At 40.0% G+C, this 15,028-nt stretch overlaps 1 protein-coding gene across 5 annotated transcripts in view; it reads right to left on the bottom strand.

The window, feature by feature from the left end:
* Positions 1 to 15,028, bottom strand: part of SLC41A2 (solute carrier family 41 member 2) — a 119,688-nt gene that overhangs the window by 92,666 nt on the left and 11,994 nt on the right. For 2 of the 5 annotated variants that reach the window (XM_053585762.1, XM_053585767.1), the window contains exons 1-2: positions 13,016 to 13,187; positions 1,315 to 2,036 (exon numbers count right to left, since the gene is read on the bottom strand). In XM_053585762.1, the coding sequence (XP_053441737.1) occupies positions 1,315 to 1,869 (555 nt within the window). In that variant the 5' untranslated portion in view covers positions 1,870 to 2,036; positions 13,016 to 13,187. Of the gene's footprint in view, positions 1 to 1,314; positions 2,037 to 10,377; positions 10,401 to 13,015; positions 13,188 to 15,028 lie in introns of those variants that run through there. The other 3 variants (XM_053585763.1, XM_053585764.1, XM_053585766.1) reach the window with 2 other exon arrangements.

The following is a 15,028-nucleotide window of genomic DNA, read 5'->3' as shown; positions in this document are numbered from 1 at the left end:
AAACAAAAAAGAAAAGAAAAAAGAAATAAAAAGAATATCCAGTGTATCTAGCATTGATAAGGACATGAAAAAACAAAAGTACTTATATTTTGACAGTAAGGGAATAAATTGATACAAACTTTTTGGTAGGCAAAAGACTATCTATAAAATTTTAAATACATATGCATACTGTAATACCCAGCATTCCAGTTTTTAAATCTATCCTATGAAAATATTAGTATAAGTACATAAAGATATATGTATAAGAATATCTATTATAGCACAAGCATGGAAGAATAAGTAAATTTTGATATGCAGGGCAGCGCCTGTGGCTCAGTGAGCAGGGCGCTGGCCCCATATACCGAAGGTGGCGGGTTCAAACCCAGCCCCTGCCAAACTGCAACCAAAAAAAAAAAAAAACCTAAAAAAAAAAAAAATTTTGATATGCAGCTATAATGGAATTATCAAGCACTCATATTTTTTTTAGAGACAAAGTCTCACTCTGTTGCCCCAGGCTAGAGTGCTGGGGTGTCATTCTAGCTCACAGCAACCTCAAACACCTGGGTTCAAGTGATCCTCGTGCCTCAGCCTCCCAAGTAGCTGGGACTACAGGTGCCCACCACAACACTTGCCTATTTTTAGAGATGGGGTCTCGCTCTTGCTCAGGCTGGTCTCGAACTCCTGAGCTCAGGAGATCTGCCCACCTTATCCTCCCAAAGTGGTATGATTACAGGCATGAGCCATCATGCCCAGCCTCAACCACTCACTTTAAAATGCAGAAAATCTTTGTGTACCAGTTTGGAAAGATGTCTAAGATGTACTATTAAGCAATGAAAAATAAGTTACAAAAAATATAGCTTTTTATTTTTTAAAAAAAAACCCTCTCACATGTAAGTCTAGGGGAAAAAGTCTGCAAGTATACACAACAATCTATTAAAAATAGTAATCTAGAAAGGGGACAAGAGCTATGGTTTGGAGATAAGAAATAAGAAAAACTCTTCAGTTTTCACTTAATACTTTTTATTGTTTGAATTCATTGTAATGAATATATGTTCATTTTTACTTTAAAAATAAGTATTTATTGGGTTTCTCTTTTAACCAACCTATTTTCGGGTCTGGGGAAGAGTTTACCTTACGGTCAGAATAATTATTCTTTTAGACCTTCAAAAGAAGAAAGAAAACCCAGCAAGAAATAGCAGATTCTCTACTAGAGTCAGCATCTGTTCATTTAAACTAAATCTAAAGTTAAGTGTCTGAGATTAGTAACCCACGTAAAGCATTTTAAGCAGAAATGGCATCACAAAAAAGACAGCGGAGTTAAAGATGAAAACCCACCTGTACTATATCCAAAACCATGCCAGCTGAGACGGTTCCAAAACCAGCCAGCAAAAATGGCACAAGTATTTGCAATGCCATGATGCCACTGGATTCCTTTGGCAATTTCTGGTTTGTTTCCACAATGATGTCTTCATCACCATCACTAGATACGTCTTCATCTTGTAACATGGCAGTGGTTTCCGAAGTTTCCCTTCCATCACAGTAATTATAGTTGGCGTAGTCGTCGTACTTTTGGCTACAGCTTGATGATGCGTGCCCATTGTTGTCGTGAAAAGACTGCTCTGAGAAACTGTGGTACTCTAAGTGCTGCTCAGATCTATTACTGAAAGTCTGTGCTGCAGTTGACAATCCATCCTGCCAGACGCCGTTGGATTTTTTGTGCCTGTCTTCCTGGTTTTTCTGGTAAATTACTGGAACCATACTCAACAGCAAGTTTAAAAACTTATCAGATTGAATTGTATTTAAGTTGAAAGTCCAGTCTATGAAACCTCTTCCACTACTCAGACCACCGCTTGTTTTACTGGTAATAAATTTCCCTTTACTGTTAGTCATATTGTCATTGCAAAGGACCCTGTACTCCTCAGACCTCAAACTTCATGAACCATAGCAGATGAATCAGAACCACACAGGTGCTGGTTTAAATTAAGTTGTTGACTTCATTGCGTAGAAAATATCTCCACCAATAAAAGATGTTTAGAAATTCCACAGAGGGATTGGATCTGGAAAAATAAAATCAAATAATTTTTAAAAATCAGATTAACTATCTTGGTACTTTAAGGGCAAGGTATAAAATACACATGCTCTTAAACCAACCCTATGGTACTGATACCATACCCTGTGGGCTAAAAATACATTGTTTAGTAACACACAATTTCTTTGTGTACAGACATAACAAATGAAGCTCAATCTTGATTTATTGAGCTTTTCTTGTGCTTAAACTTAGTTAAAAATATTTCTTACCTTTGCATACTTTATGTAATCAATACCCATGAAAGGTCTTCGACTGCCTCTAATGTTCTACAGTGAACAAATTTATTAAGTAATGGTTTTTATTACTATAAAGAGGACTCAGAATCAAAGTCTGAGTACAACAAACTGCCAGTGCCCAACAAAAGGTAAAGTACATGGCTCTGTACTTTTTTGTTCATTTATTTATTTTGAGACAAAGTCTCACTATGGCACCCTCGGTAGAATATGTTGGCCTCACAGCTCACAGCAACTTCAAACTCTTGGGCTTAAGTGATTCTCTTGCCTCAGCCTCCCAAGTAGCTGGGACTACAGGTGCCCGCCACAATACCCAGCTATTTTTTTGGTTGTACCTGTCATTGTTGTTTAGCTGGCCCAGGACAGGTTGAACTCACCACCCTCGGTGTATGTGGCTGACACCGTAATCACTATGCTACAGGCGCCGAGCCACCTCCAAGAGGTTTTTTGTTTTTTTTTTTTAGAGACAGAGTCTCACTTTATCACCATTGGTAGAGTGCCATGGCATCACAGCTCACAGTCCTGGGCTTAGACGATTCTCTTGCCTCAGCCTCCCAAGTAGCTGGGACTATAGGCACCGGCCACAAGGCCCAGCTATTTTTTTGTTGCATTTTGGTCCATGTTTGAACCCACTACCCTCGGTATATGGGGCCAGTGCCCTACCCACTGAACCACAGGCGCCATCCCCCCCCCCCCAGAGGTCTTTAATCAAATAAAATAAAATGTAAAAAAAGAAGAAAAAGAAAAACCCCAACCCCAAAAGGAATGAGCTATAAGACAGGTCTCTTCCACAGACTAGGGATGGGCAACTCTTCCTCCTAAAGCAGAATTATCAAGTTGACCAAAATGGAAATGCAGAGAAATGTAAGTAAACAAGAAAGATGACAACTTCACCATTCAGCCCCTTTCCAAAGTGCAGAAAGCTCAAAATATGTGCTTTCAAAATGTGACTAACTAGCAACATGAGTAGGAAAATGAAGAGGAAGAAAAGAAAAGGGGGGATTTCCCCAAACTTGTCATCTCTCTTAGAATATTTGCCAGACTTGGGTAAGCACATATTCCACCCTGAGTTGGCCTCAGACATACGCATTCAGCTGATCCATCATCTCCTAGTATTCTTACTTTACTATTCTGGGTTAGATGGAGAGACAGATACTCAACCAGGACCACTGTACATAGCAACCATCTAAATTTGTGTAAATTTAAAAACAGAGTGCTTCCTGGAAAAAGACAGCCCCGTGAGTAGAGCTTTGGGCTGAATTTCAGCCACCACTCTTTCTCCTCAACCACGCATCCTCCCACGATGCAGAATCCACAGAACCTTACATATCAGACTGGGCAGTTGGGCAAAATACCAAACCATGCTTAAAGAACAGAAACACATATGGTGGACGGGTATTTGTTGCTTGCTCAGCATCTTTCCCCAATTTTTTCAGCTAATAGCATCTGTTTCCTGGGGAAAACTGTTATTTCTCCATTTCCTGAGATTCCAGTAGGTCTGTCAGTCTCAGTATCCTACCCTTCCAGACCACAGTAAGGACAAGTGGCTCAAAAAGGACCTGAGTCCTTTCCTGGAATATATTTGTCACTTACTATTTCCTAAGTACCTGCTGGATACTGGGACTACAGTGATAAAACAGGAACAGTTCCTGTTCTAATGGATTTTACCTTGCAGTGGGAAGGAAAAACAATAATCAGGTGGGCAGATAAATAAATGAGATAATTTGTGATCAAGGCTATGAAGGAAACAGTTGATTTAACAAAGAATGAATGACTTCCAGGGCTACTTTGAATGATGATTCTGAAGCTGTCACTCCACCTTCTTCCTCAGGACAAAGTTCCCTTCACCACCATCACCACTACTTAGAGGAAAGGCCATTTACACTAGAGGAGGGTCTGGAGAGAGATAGAATCAAAGCTAGGAGATGCTGGGAGGGTCTTGACACTTGATTAGAACCTCAGTGCCATACATTTAAGGCCCACTCCTGTTCTTCCCAAATACAGTCAATAATTGGCTTCATTGCTTAAGCTACTTTTGAGTGGTGTTTGTCCAAACAGCTGTTTTTTCTTTCTATTTTTAATAATGTAGTTTGGAAGTACTAGGAATTATCTTGCTCCAAGTGCACTCCACCGAGCATGTCCCACCATCTTACACTGAGGAGAATATGGAGGGGGGTTATTCTTCGTTATACTCAGCTCATTAGCTTTGTATAGTGCATGCTTTGCTTATTGACAAGATCTATTACCTCCTTAAAGACTCCTTAACTTTCTTCCTTTAACTAAAGAAATCACTTAGAAACTCTTCTTGTTGAATAATGGATTATAATCACAATAGCCTTGTAGTCAATTTTAAATGGGCAATGTTCATAGATACCACTAAATAAAAATCAGTTGCTTGACATTCTTTTGTTTGTTTATGTTTTGTTTTTGTTTTGAGACAGTCTCACTCTGTTACTCTGGGTAGAGTGCTGTGGCAGCATAGCTCACAGAGACCTCAAACTCTTGGGCTGCAGCAATCCTTCTGCCTCAGCCTCCCAAGTAGCTGGGATTATAGGTGCCCGCCATAACACCTGGCTAGTTTTTTCTATTTTTAGTAGAGATGGGGTCTCGCTTTTGCTCAGGCTGATCTCAAACTTGTGAGCTCAAACAATCCACCCACCTCGGCCTCCCAGAGTGTTAGGATTACAAGAGTGAGCCACCGGGCCCTGACTGTGTTATTTTTTAATATGAGTTCTACTGTGACACCCAAGCAGCACAGCCAGCTTGAAATATCAAAAAGGTGTTTTGGTAAGGAGGTGGCTAATGAATGCATAGTGCATCAATGGTTTGAGAAGCTCTGTTCAGGGTGATTTTAATCTTAAAAATGAGCCATATGGGAGGCGCCTGTGGCTCAGTGAATAGGGCACCAGCCCCATGTACCGAGGGTGGCAGGTTTGAACCTGGCCCCCGCCAAACTGCAACGAAAAATAGCCGGCTGTTGTGGCCAGCTATGGTGTCACAGCTCACAGTAATCTCCAGCTCTTGGGCTTAGGCGACTCTGTTGCCTCAGCCTCCCGAGTATCTGGGACTACAGGCGCCTGCACAATAGCTGGCTACTTTTTTGTTGCAGTTTGGCCAGGGCCGGGTTCAAACCCACCACCCTTGGTATATGGGGTGTGCGCCCTACTCACTGAGCCACAGGCACTACACATGGGTTCTATTTTTTTTTTTTTTTTTTTGCAGTTTTTGGCCAGGGCTGAGTTCGAACCCGTCACCACTAGCATATGGGGCTGGTGCCCTATTCCTTTGAGCCACAGGTGCCACCCCCATGGGTTCTATTTGTTAACTTAATGATGGGTAGCTAAATGTTTATTGTTCTTTAAATTGTGCATATACATTATAGGAGTACACCGGTATGAATGATATTTTGACAGATTTAATTATTACTTCCAATTATTGCTCTCCTCCTATTGCTATTTACTGCCATGGCAATTGCCAGGACTATGAAAGAATTACAATTCCTTATCTCCACTAGCCTCAGGTTTGGTCATGTGACTCACTTTGGCCAATAGAATAAGGGCTGCAGTGACATCTGCAAGCAAAAACAATTCAGCTATGTCTTCTTTTTCCCTGGGTCATAACAATGGCACATCCAAGGCAGTTGCTGCTTGGAGAGACTAGGTCCCAGGACAGAGACATGTGGAGAGCTACAGCTGCTACACCAACCTACAGCAAGCCACAGGCAACACACACCAGATGGAAGAAATGAAGTGTGGTCACCGAAAGTCACTGAGAGCTTGGAATTGTTAATTACCATAGCATACCCCAAAATATTTTAAAAAGGAATCTGACCCACAGATTCCTATCCACTTTAGTTGAGAATATCTCTGATTACTGAACACTACAAGTTCTCAGTCTATGGTCAAGGAGATTTAAAACAGTGCTTTCCAAACAGTTAAATCTCAAAAAGCAGTACAATTTTCTCCCAAAATTTTACCAAGTTAAAAGCTCTCTTTCGCTTAAAAAAAAAGGTACATATTTTAACATCAAACATGCAGAAGGGACAAAATCTCAGAAAGGGAGTCCTTGTCATTGAACACATTTAGATCTATGGAAAGACTCATTCCATGTCCCCTGTGAAAGCTCCATCATGGTTCACCACTGGTCTTCAGAGTCATGTCAGAGAACCATTGATTTAACAGAAAAATAAACTGATTCTAGATATTCTACTTTACGCCCCACTCCACAAAAAAACAAAAATTAATGCTAAAATGACTTATTGAATTGCTTTTTAAAAGTTAAGAAAAGGCGATCTGGTATAGTGGCTCATGCCTGTAATCCCAGCACTGTGAGATGCCGGAGGTGGGTGGCTTGCTTGAGCTCAGGAGTTCAAGACCAGCCTGAGCCAGGTCAAGACTCTGTCTCTAAAAATAGTGGAGTATTGTGGCAGGCACCTGTAGTCCCAGCTACTCTGAAGGCTGAGGCAAGAGAATCGCTTGAGTCCAAGAGTTTGAGGTTGCTGTGAGCTGTGATGCCATGGCACTCTACCAAGGGCGACATAATAAGACTTGGTCTCAGAAGAAAAAAAAAAAAGTTAAGAAAAGGAAGTATATTATATGAGTGTGGATTTACCAAACCAGAATTTTGGAGAAAATCTGCCCACTGTTGTACCCAATGTATTGAGACATTCTACGCCATTGCAAGGTTAAATAATAATGCTCAGAAAACCAGCAGACCTGTGAGTTGGGAGGAGTAAGTCATGCCTAATTACCAAGAAAGGTATTCAATGGGGTGGGGGGGTGGTTAATAGTTTGTCTTCTTCCCAGTAATTATCTCAGTTAGTCAAAAGTCTCAAAACTTGTTGAGCAGGTGGGTTTTCATATTTGTATAAACACACTAAAAACCACAAATCTCCCTCCCCTCTCTCTCATATACACACACAAAGTAACCCAGCAGTCAAGTCAAGCCACTGCGCTTGGCATAGTAGACCTTTAGGTCGCAGTTTCATCAACTAAACTCTGTAGCTTCTCCATTTCTTATCAAAAATTCCCTTTCCTAAAGAATTTACTATCAGATTGCCCTTCTCAGCACATACTCCACATGGTCTTCAATAATCCTCCCTTTAGTTTTCCAATGTTCCCTCTAACACATTATTACACCTTATTTCTTTTGCCACTCTGCAAGTATACATTTTGCTGTTTCATTTCCTCTTTAAGTACTTGTCGTCTATGTTTCTGTTTGCTATTAAAATGTACATAGTTACAAAACAGGATGAATTATGTGGTCAGTTAAATTAGCTTTCAAAGACGTCGCACCAAATGAAACCAACCTCAGCTGTTATCATACAAATTGTTTCCTTATTTTATAAAAAAAAATTGTAAATTCCTTTGAATACCCAGTAAGTACTCAATATACCTATTGGTTTAATTGTATGGTAGGTTCATAAAAATAAAGATTTGTGCCTATTCGGTTTGCTTATTGCAGTATTCAAACAGCAGGACGGCTCCATGGCTGCTCAGTTTTCTTCAACCACTTTCACGTAAAGATATAAACCCGTGGCCAGGTACGGTGGCGCATGCCTGTAATCCTAGCACTCTGAGAGGGTGAGGCAGGTGGATCCTTTGCGCTCAAGAGTTAGAGACCAGCCTGAGCAAGAGAAAGACCCTCCCTCCCTGTCTCTACTACAAATAGAAAAATTAGCCAGACATTGTGGCAGGCACCTGTAGTCCCAGCTATTCAGGAGGCCCAGCCGAGAAGATTGCTTGAGCCCAAGAGTTTGAGGTAGCTGTGAACTATGACTTTGTCTCAAAAAAAAAAAAAAAAAAGAAGAAGATAAGAGAAAAGAAAAGACAAGAAAATATCTAAACCTATGTAAACTTAAGTTCTCACCCTCAAAGGGGTGTCCAACCTTTTTTCTTCTGTGCCATGCATTAGAAAAAGAATTGTCGTCTTGGGCCACACATTAAATATACAAACACTAATGAAAGCGGATGAGCAAAAAAAAGGCCCAGTGCATAATTTTCATGTTATCCACCACCACAGATAAACAAAACGTCCTTCCATAATCCACATGAGGTCACCCCTGGTTGAGTGCCATGGTGTCACACCTCACAGCAATTTCAAACTCTTGGGCTCAAGTGATTCTCTTGCCTCAGCCTCACAAGTAGCTGGGACGACAGGTGGCCCAGCTGTTTTGTTTTGTTTTGTTTTTTTACAGACAGGGTCTGCCTCAGGCTGGTCTCCAACTCCTGAGCTCAACCAATCTGTCCACCTCAGCCTCCCAGAGTGCTAGAATTATAGTTGTGAGCCACTGCACTTGGCATAGTAGACTTTTAGATATCAGTTTCATCAACTAAACTCTTTAGCTTCTCCATTTCTTATCAAAAATTCCTTTCCTGAAGAATTTACTATCAGATTGCTCTTCTCAGCACACATTCAAATGGTCTTCAATAATCATCCCTTTAGTTTTCTAATGTTCCTTCTAACACCACTTTCTGCCTTTCCTTCCTTACCAAGTCATCCTCCCATAGTAACTCATGTGAACCCCAGGGGACCCTGTGGGACCCCAGACTTGACTATGGAACTACAGCAAAGAACTCTCTTCTGCGTTGGACCTAACCATACAGCTATTACTAAAATCATTTCTCGGCTCAGCACCTGTAGCTCAGTGGCTAGGGCACCAGCCACATACACCAGAGCTGGCAGGTTTGAATCCAGCCTGGGCCTGCCAAAGAACAATGACAACTACAACCAAAAAATAGTTGGGCATTGTGGCAGGCACCTGTAGTCCCAGCTACTTGGGAGGCTGAGGCAAGAGAATGGCTTAAGCCCAGGAGTTTGAGGTTGCTGTGAGCTGTGATGCCACAGCACTCTACCCAGGGTGACAGCTTGAGACTCTGTCTCAGAAAAAAAAAAAAGGATACTGAAAGAGCAGTCAAAATGAAATGACTAAAACACAATTAGTCATTGTGTTTCCTACCACTTACAATTTTAAAAAAAGAAATCTTTAAATAGTTAAAGTTATCCATTTGATTTTCCACTGACGATTCCCATGTAATAGAGATGACATCATGAATTTGTATCTTGGCCTTCAAAAGTTAAAACTCAAGATGACAATAGAAAATAAATTTCCAGGGCGGCGCCTGTGGCTCAGTGAGTAGGGCGCCGGCCCCATATGCCGAGGGTGGCGGGTTCAAACCCAGCCCCGGCCAAACTGCAACAAAAAAATAGCCGGGCGTTGTGGCGGGTGCCTGTAGTCTCAGCTGCTCGGGAGGCTGAGGCAAGAGAATCGCTTAAGCCCAAGAGTTAGAGGTTGCTGTGAGCCGTGTGACGCCACGGCACTCTACCCGAGGGCGGTACAGTGAGACTCTGTCTCTACAAAAAAAAAAAAAAAAAGAAAGAAAATAAATTTCCAGAATTCCGAATGTACTATCACTGTTTGTCTGAGGTGCAATCCATGGTATCTATTTAAGAACTAGGGTGGAAAAGTCAATGGATCTCTCTTGCTCAATTCCTATAGCTTACCAAGGAAAAAGAACACTCCATGGTAATGATTCTAAAGAATGAAGGTGATACAAATGCAAGCAGTGCAACCTAACTGTGTATGCCCTCGTATTAATCTGAAATTTAAAAAAAATTAAATTAGGGTGGCGCCTGTGGCTCAAAGGAGTAGGGTGCCGGCCCTGTATGCCAGAGGTGGCGGGTTCAAACCCAGACCCGGCCAAAAACTGCAAAAAAAAAAAAAAGAAAAGAAAAACTAAATTAAAAAAAATTTTAAAGAGATCACTTTTAAAAAAAAGAATGTAGGTGACTTCAGTTACTATTCCCTGAACTTTATAAGGTGTGAGTCTCAGACTAGTACAAATAGAAGCTGAGTCATAGTTGATATATAGTTTATCCTACAATTTTAACACTGTTCAGCTCATTTGAAATTGAAATAGAAAAAGTACTACCACACAAACATTGTCCTCCCTGATTAAAAGGATCACCTCTACAGTGGAACTAAAGTAACTCCATTTTTTCTTTTTATCTGAAGTATATACAGCTCCTTTAGTTTAAATGGGAAACTTTCCATTTAAACTGAATTCAAGAACTCACATCGGTTTCATTTAGGTAATAGGTACTGACATCAAGCTTCCTTGACAAGTTTAGTGCAAAGCCAATTTCTTCAGAGTTTACTGCCACATCAGTAACACTGAATTGCTGTAAAATTAGTGGTCCTGAATTCTCTGCACCAAAACAGAAACATGAGAAGTCACAGACATGATTCAGCTACTGATACCCAAAACCTAGCCGATTATATAAAACAATCACTCATTTCTAAGGTTATCCACAGACAGAAAAAAATAATGTCATAAAATTCATCAATCCCAAAGTTTCCATATGCCTAAAAGACAGCCACATGTTTGTAAAGAGTTTAAGCCTAAAGCAATAATAGTGGAGGCTAATAAATCCTCAATGCATCTCAAATAATTTTTCAAAGGAAGCCAAACTCGGAGCAACTGATTTTGTTCACAGAATCACAACCCCAGATCCTCTCTCCCCCAGATATAACAGAGAATTTTCTTTAAGAATTTTTATTTGGAAAAAGGATACATCAAAAGTCAGCCAACAAATGAACTAAAATGTAACCCACATTTAGACCAGCTCTGCTTACTGAGAAAATATTGACAGAATAAATATGGTATGTGTCCAAAGAATTAAGTTGCAAAAACAGAGTATGTTTTATTCTACCAAGTGTTATCAGTTAAATTGTATCTAGCTCCTATTAAACCAACCAACTGAAATGTGAAAAAATAATTTGATTTTTTAACTAAGAATTTTAATTAAATTGAAAGCAAAACATACATAAACAATTTTTATAATACAAGAAGCAAACAATTACCAAAAGTACTAAGGCTGCTTTTTGAAACAAGCCAATGAACAGATGGATAGCAAAGTTACATTAAAGAACTCTTTCAAAATTGAGGCTGCTTTTTTTTTTTTTTTTTGAGACAGTCTTACTATGTCGCCCTCGGTAGAGTGCATGGTGTCACAGCTCATGGCAACCTCAAACTCTTGGGCTGAAGTGATTCTCTTGCCTCAGCCTCCCAAGTAGCTGGGACTACAGGTGCCTGCCACAACACCCAGCTATTTTTTGGTTGTAGTTGTCATTGTTGTTTAGCTGGCCCAGGTCAGGCTCGAACCCTCCAGTCTCAGTGTATATGGCCAGTCCCCTACCCACTGAGCTATGGGCATGGAGCCAAAGTTGAGACTGCTTTTAAACAAACAAAAAAGTGATACGTTTCCCCATTCTATCTTAAACACTTCCTATGTGTAATTTGTTTTTTCAAACATTTAATGACTCTCTTACAACTGACATGTAACATTAATTTTCTGCAAACTAGTTCAGAGACTCCACATCACTCAGCACCTCCTCCCTTGTGTGAAAGTCTGTTTAGATATTATATCTACAGAAGATTTTGCTTCTGAAAATTGATATTTTTGCTTTTCTTCAATAAAGATTGGACCAGTCTCTTTTTTTTACTTTAGCAGCAAGGAAAGTTACAGCTACATCTGAAACTCAAATTTTATGATCAACTTATTCATCTATAATAATAATCTACTCCTAGTTTTATTTTCTCCAGTAATTTGTACTTCTTTTTTTTTTTTGTTTTGTTTTTTGAGACAGAGTCTCACTGTGTCGTCCTCAGTAGAGTGCCATAGCGTCACAGCTCACAGCAACCTCAGACTCTTGGGCTTAAGCAATTCTCTTGCCTCAGCCTCCCAAGTAGCTGGGACTACAGGCACCCACCACAACACACAGCTATTTTGCTGTTGTTGCAGTTGTCATTGTTGTTTAGCAGGCTCAGGCCGGGTTCGAACCCTCCTGCCTCAGTGAATGTGGCCAGCGCCCTAACCACTGAGCTATGGGCACTGAACCATGTACTTCTATTTTTTAAAAGCCCTATTTCTTGTAGATGGTTTTTATAAGCTGACTCAATACCTTTTTGTAACAAGATAGAGTATGAATAAAACATAAAACATTTCCTGACCTGTTTGCCTGATACTGATAAATCAAAATAGCTAAATTTAGAAACTAAGTAACTACAATTCATTAGTATATCAAATGAGTAGAAACTGTTGTTAACGGAATTCATACCAACATACCCTTTAATAACTTTACCCTTAGTACACTCTTATACACAGCTCATAGCAACCTCAAGAGAATCACTTAAGCCCAGGAGTTGGAGGTTGCTGTGAGCTGTGTGATGCCACGGCACTCTACAGAGGGCCACAAAGTGAGACTCTGTCTCTACAAAAAAAAAGAAAGAAAGAAAGAAAAAAGAAAATTAAAAGCTTCCAGGATGTTAGGAGTTGGTGCACTTGACCTGACTTAGGGAAAAAGCAGTTTGAGAAAGGTAGAAAAGATCTGTGGTCTTTGCTCATGTTAAGGTACCAAAAAGATGCCAATGGGTCAAAGTTTTTAGGAAAAATAAATAAATAAAACCTTTTTAGGAGACAAGAAGAGATGGCAATATGTCAATATTTAAAAGAAAAACAAAACTTCCTTTTTAAGAAAAGTGAAAGAAAAAAATTATCTGATACATGTAAGGTTATCATTTTTAATCTATATTTTTAGACCAAGAATGTCCCCTAATTTTCATGGCTATCACATTTCAAAATATTTTTTCTCTTTCCCCTATCCCCAGGGTGAAGCAACACCTATGGGCTGGCTGCAGCTAAAGTACATTACCTTCCTTTAAATGATGAAATGGGGAGCACAGGACAGCTCCCATGGCCATGGTCTTCCTCAGGCAGTGGCCTAACATCACCTCCATAACAGGCACCTTCTCAATGGCACCACCCGGGGGAGGAACCCAGAACTCTACCTTCCTCAAACTGCTCTTTCCCTGAGTCAGGTCAAGTGCACCAACTCACTAGTGGAGACTATATGCAGATTAGCAAATTACAGGTACACAGTGTTCATGTTACTCAACCGTCCTGGCATCAGATTGAAACACTGACCTAACTTGTTTAGTATCTTTACTCCCTGCAATCAAGTCTCTCTTCAACCCTTTGGTTAAGGCTAAGCACTATTTTATTCAAAAATATCAGGGTTTTTTTCCTAGACTATTACAGGGATACACGCATTTTGGTGACATAATTTGCCTTTGTACATTTTGAGTCAAAAAGTTGTAAGTGTGCCCTTCACCCAGAATATGTGTGGGTTCTAAGCCCAACCCAAAATTCAAGCCCAAAGCCCAACCCAAAATTCAAGCCCAAAGACCAACACAGCCATATCGGTCTTTACTCATGAAAATGTCCAGTCATTTCGAAGAGTATTTCTAATATCTACTGGCATAGAGTTCTCTTTTATTCTTTTCACATAAGTAAAATGTATTTGATATTTAAAAAAAGAAAAAGAAGAAAAAAGCCAAGAATAAACAAAAACTACTTATCCGGGTGGCGCCCATAGCTCAGTGGGTAGGGCACTGGTCACATACATAAGGCTGGTGGGTTTGAACCTGGCCTGGGGCCAGCTAAACAACCATAATAACTGCAACAAAAAATAGCCGGGCGTTGTGGTGGGCGCCTGTAGTCTCAGCTACTTGGGAGGCTGAGGCAAGAGAATCACTGAAGCCCAAGAGTTTGAGGTTGCTATGAGCTCTGACGCTACAGCACTCTATCGAGGGTGACAAAGTGAGACTCTGTCTCAAAAAAAGAAAACACTATTTATCCTAGAAATCTGCCATCCAGAATTAATCATTGATAACATATTAACGTATATAATTTTGCTATATTTTTCCAACTATATATTTTAAATCAAAATAGGCTGATATTGTCCATACTGTTTTGCATCCTGTTTTCTGTATTTCATAAAATATCAATACAATTTTTCTAGTAAATTTTATTCTGAAGTTATTTTTGGCTATTTTCAGTGTCCTCTATTTCTAAAACTCTCAGGAGATCTAAAATCTCTCCTATTTCCTTTCTTCCTTCTCCCTCTCCATACATTCTCTGACAAGAACAGCACAACTAAAAGGCAATAGCATTTAATTAATACCATGTAAACACTTTCAGAGAACTCACAATTGTGCTGGGTTCCATTTTCACAGCAATCATTTCATTTATATCTTAATTTGTTACATTATGAAAAAATAACTAAATCTGCCCATCAAGACCCAAAGCAGAGCCAGATTACTGCCAAGTCTAGGGTGTGTCTCTCCCACCATCTATCACATGAAAATAACATCAAAATGAAAATAACACCAGGGCGGTGCCTGTGGCTCAAAGGAGTAGGGCACAGGCCCCATATGTCAGAGGTGGCGGGCCCAAACCCAGCCCCAGCCAAAAACTGCAGAAAAAAAAAAAATAAAATAAAATAACACCAAACAAAGTAAGCATAAAAATTACTAAAAGGTATGATTTTTATCCCCAGGAACACTAGTTCATTGTTTTTTAAAAATGATAAAATACTAAATTATTTAAACTTTTTCTTTCTGTTGATGCTCCTGGCTAATGTTCAAATAAATGCTTGGACAGCCTGTTAAGCACTGTTCCCAGGGATTTTGTTCTAAGAAGCAACATAAGAGATTGAATTCAGGTTCTAAAATCAAAATCCAAATTCCATACTTGAGTTTACAGATTTTAGTGAGGCATATTTTTTTTTTTTTTTTTTGCCGGGGCTGGGTTTGAACCCGCCACCTCCGGCATATGGGACCGGCGCCCTACTCCTTGAGCCACAGGTGCCACCCGGTGAGGCATA

This window comes from Nycticebus coucang, chromosome 3 (assembly GCF_027406575.1).
Source record: "Nycticebus coucang isolate mNycCou1 chromosome 3, mNycCou1.pri, whole genome shotgun sequence".
NCBI classification, from domain to species: domain Eukaryota; kingdom Metazoa; phylum Chordata; class Mammalia; order Primates; family Lorisidae; genus Nycticebus; species Nycticebus coucang.
This window is presented reverse-complemented; position numbering and strand designations above follow the sequence as displayed.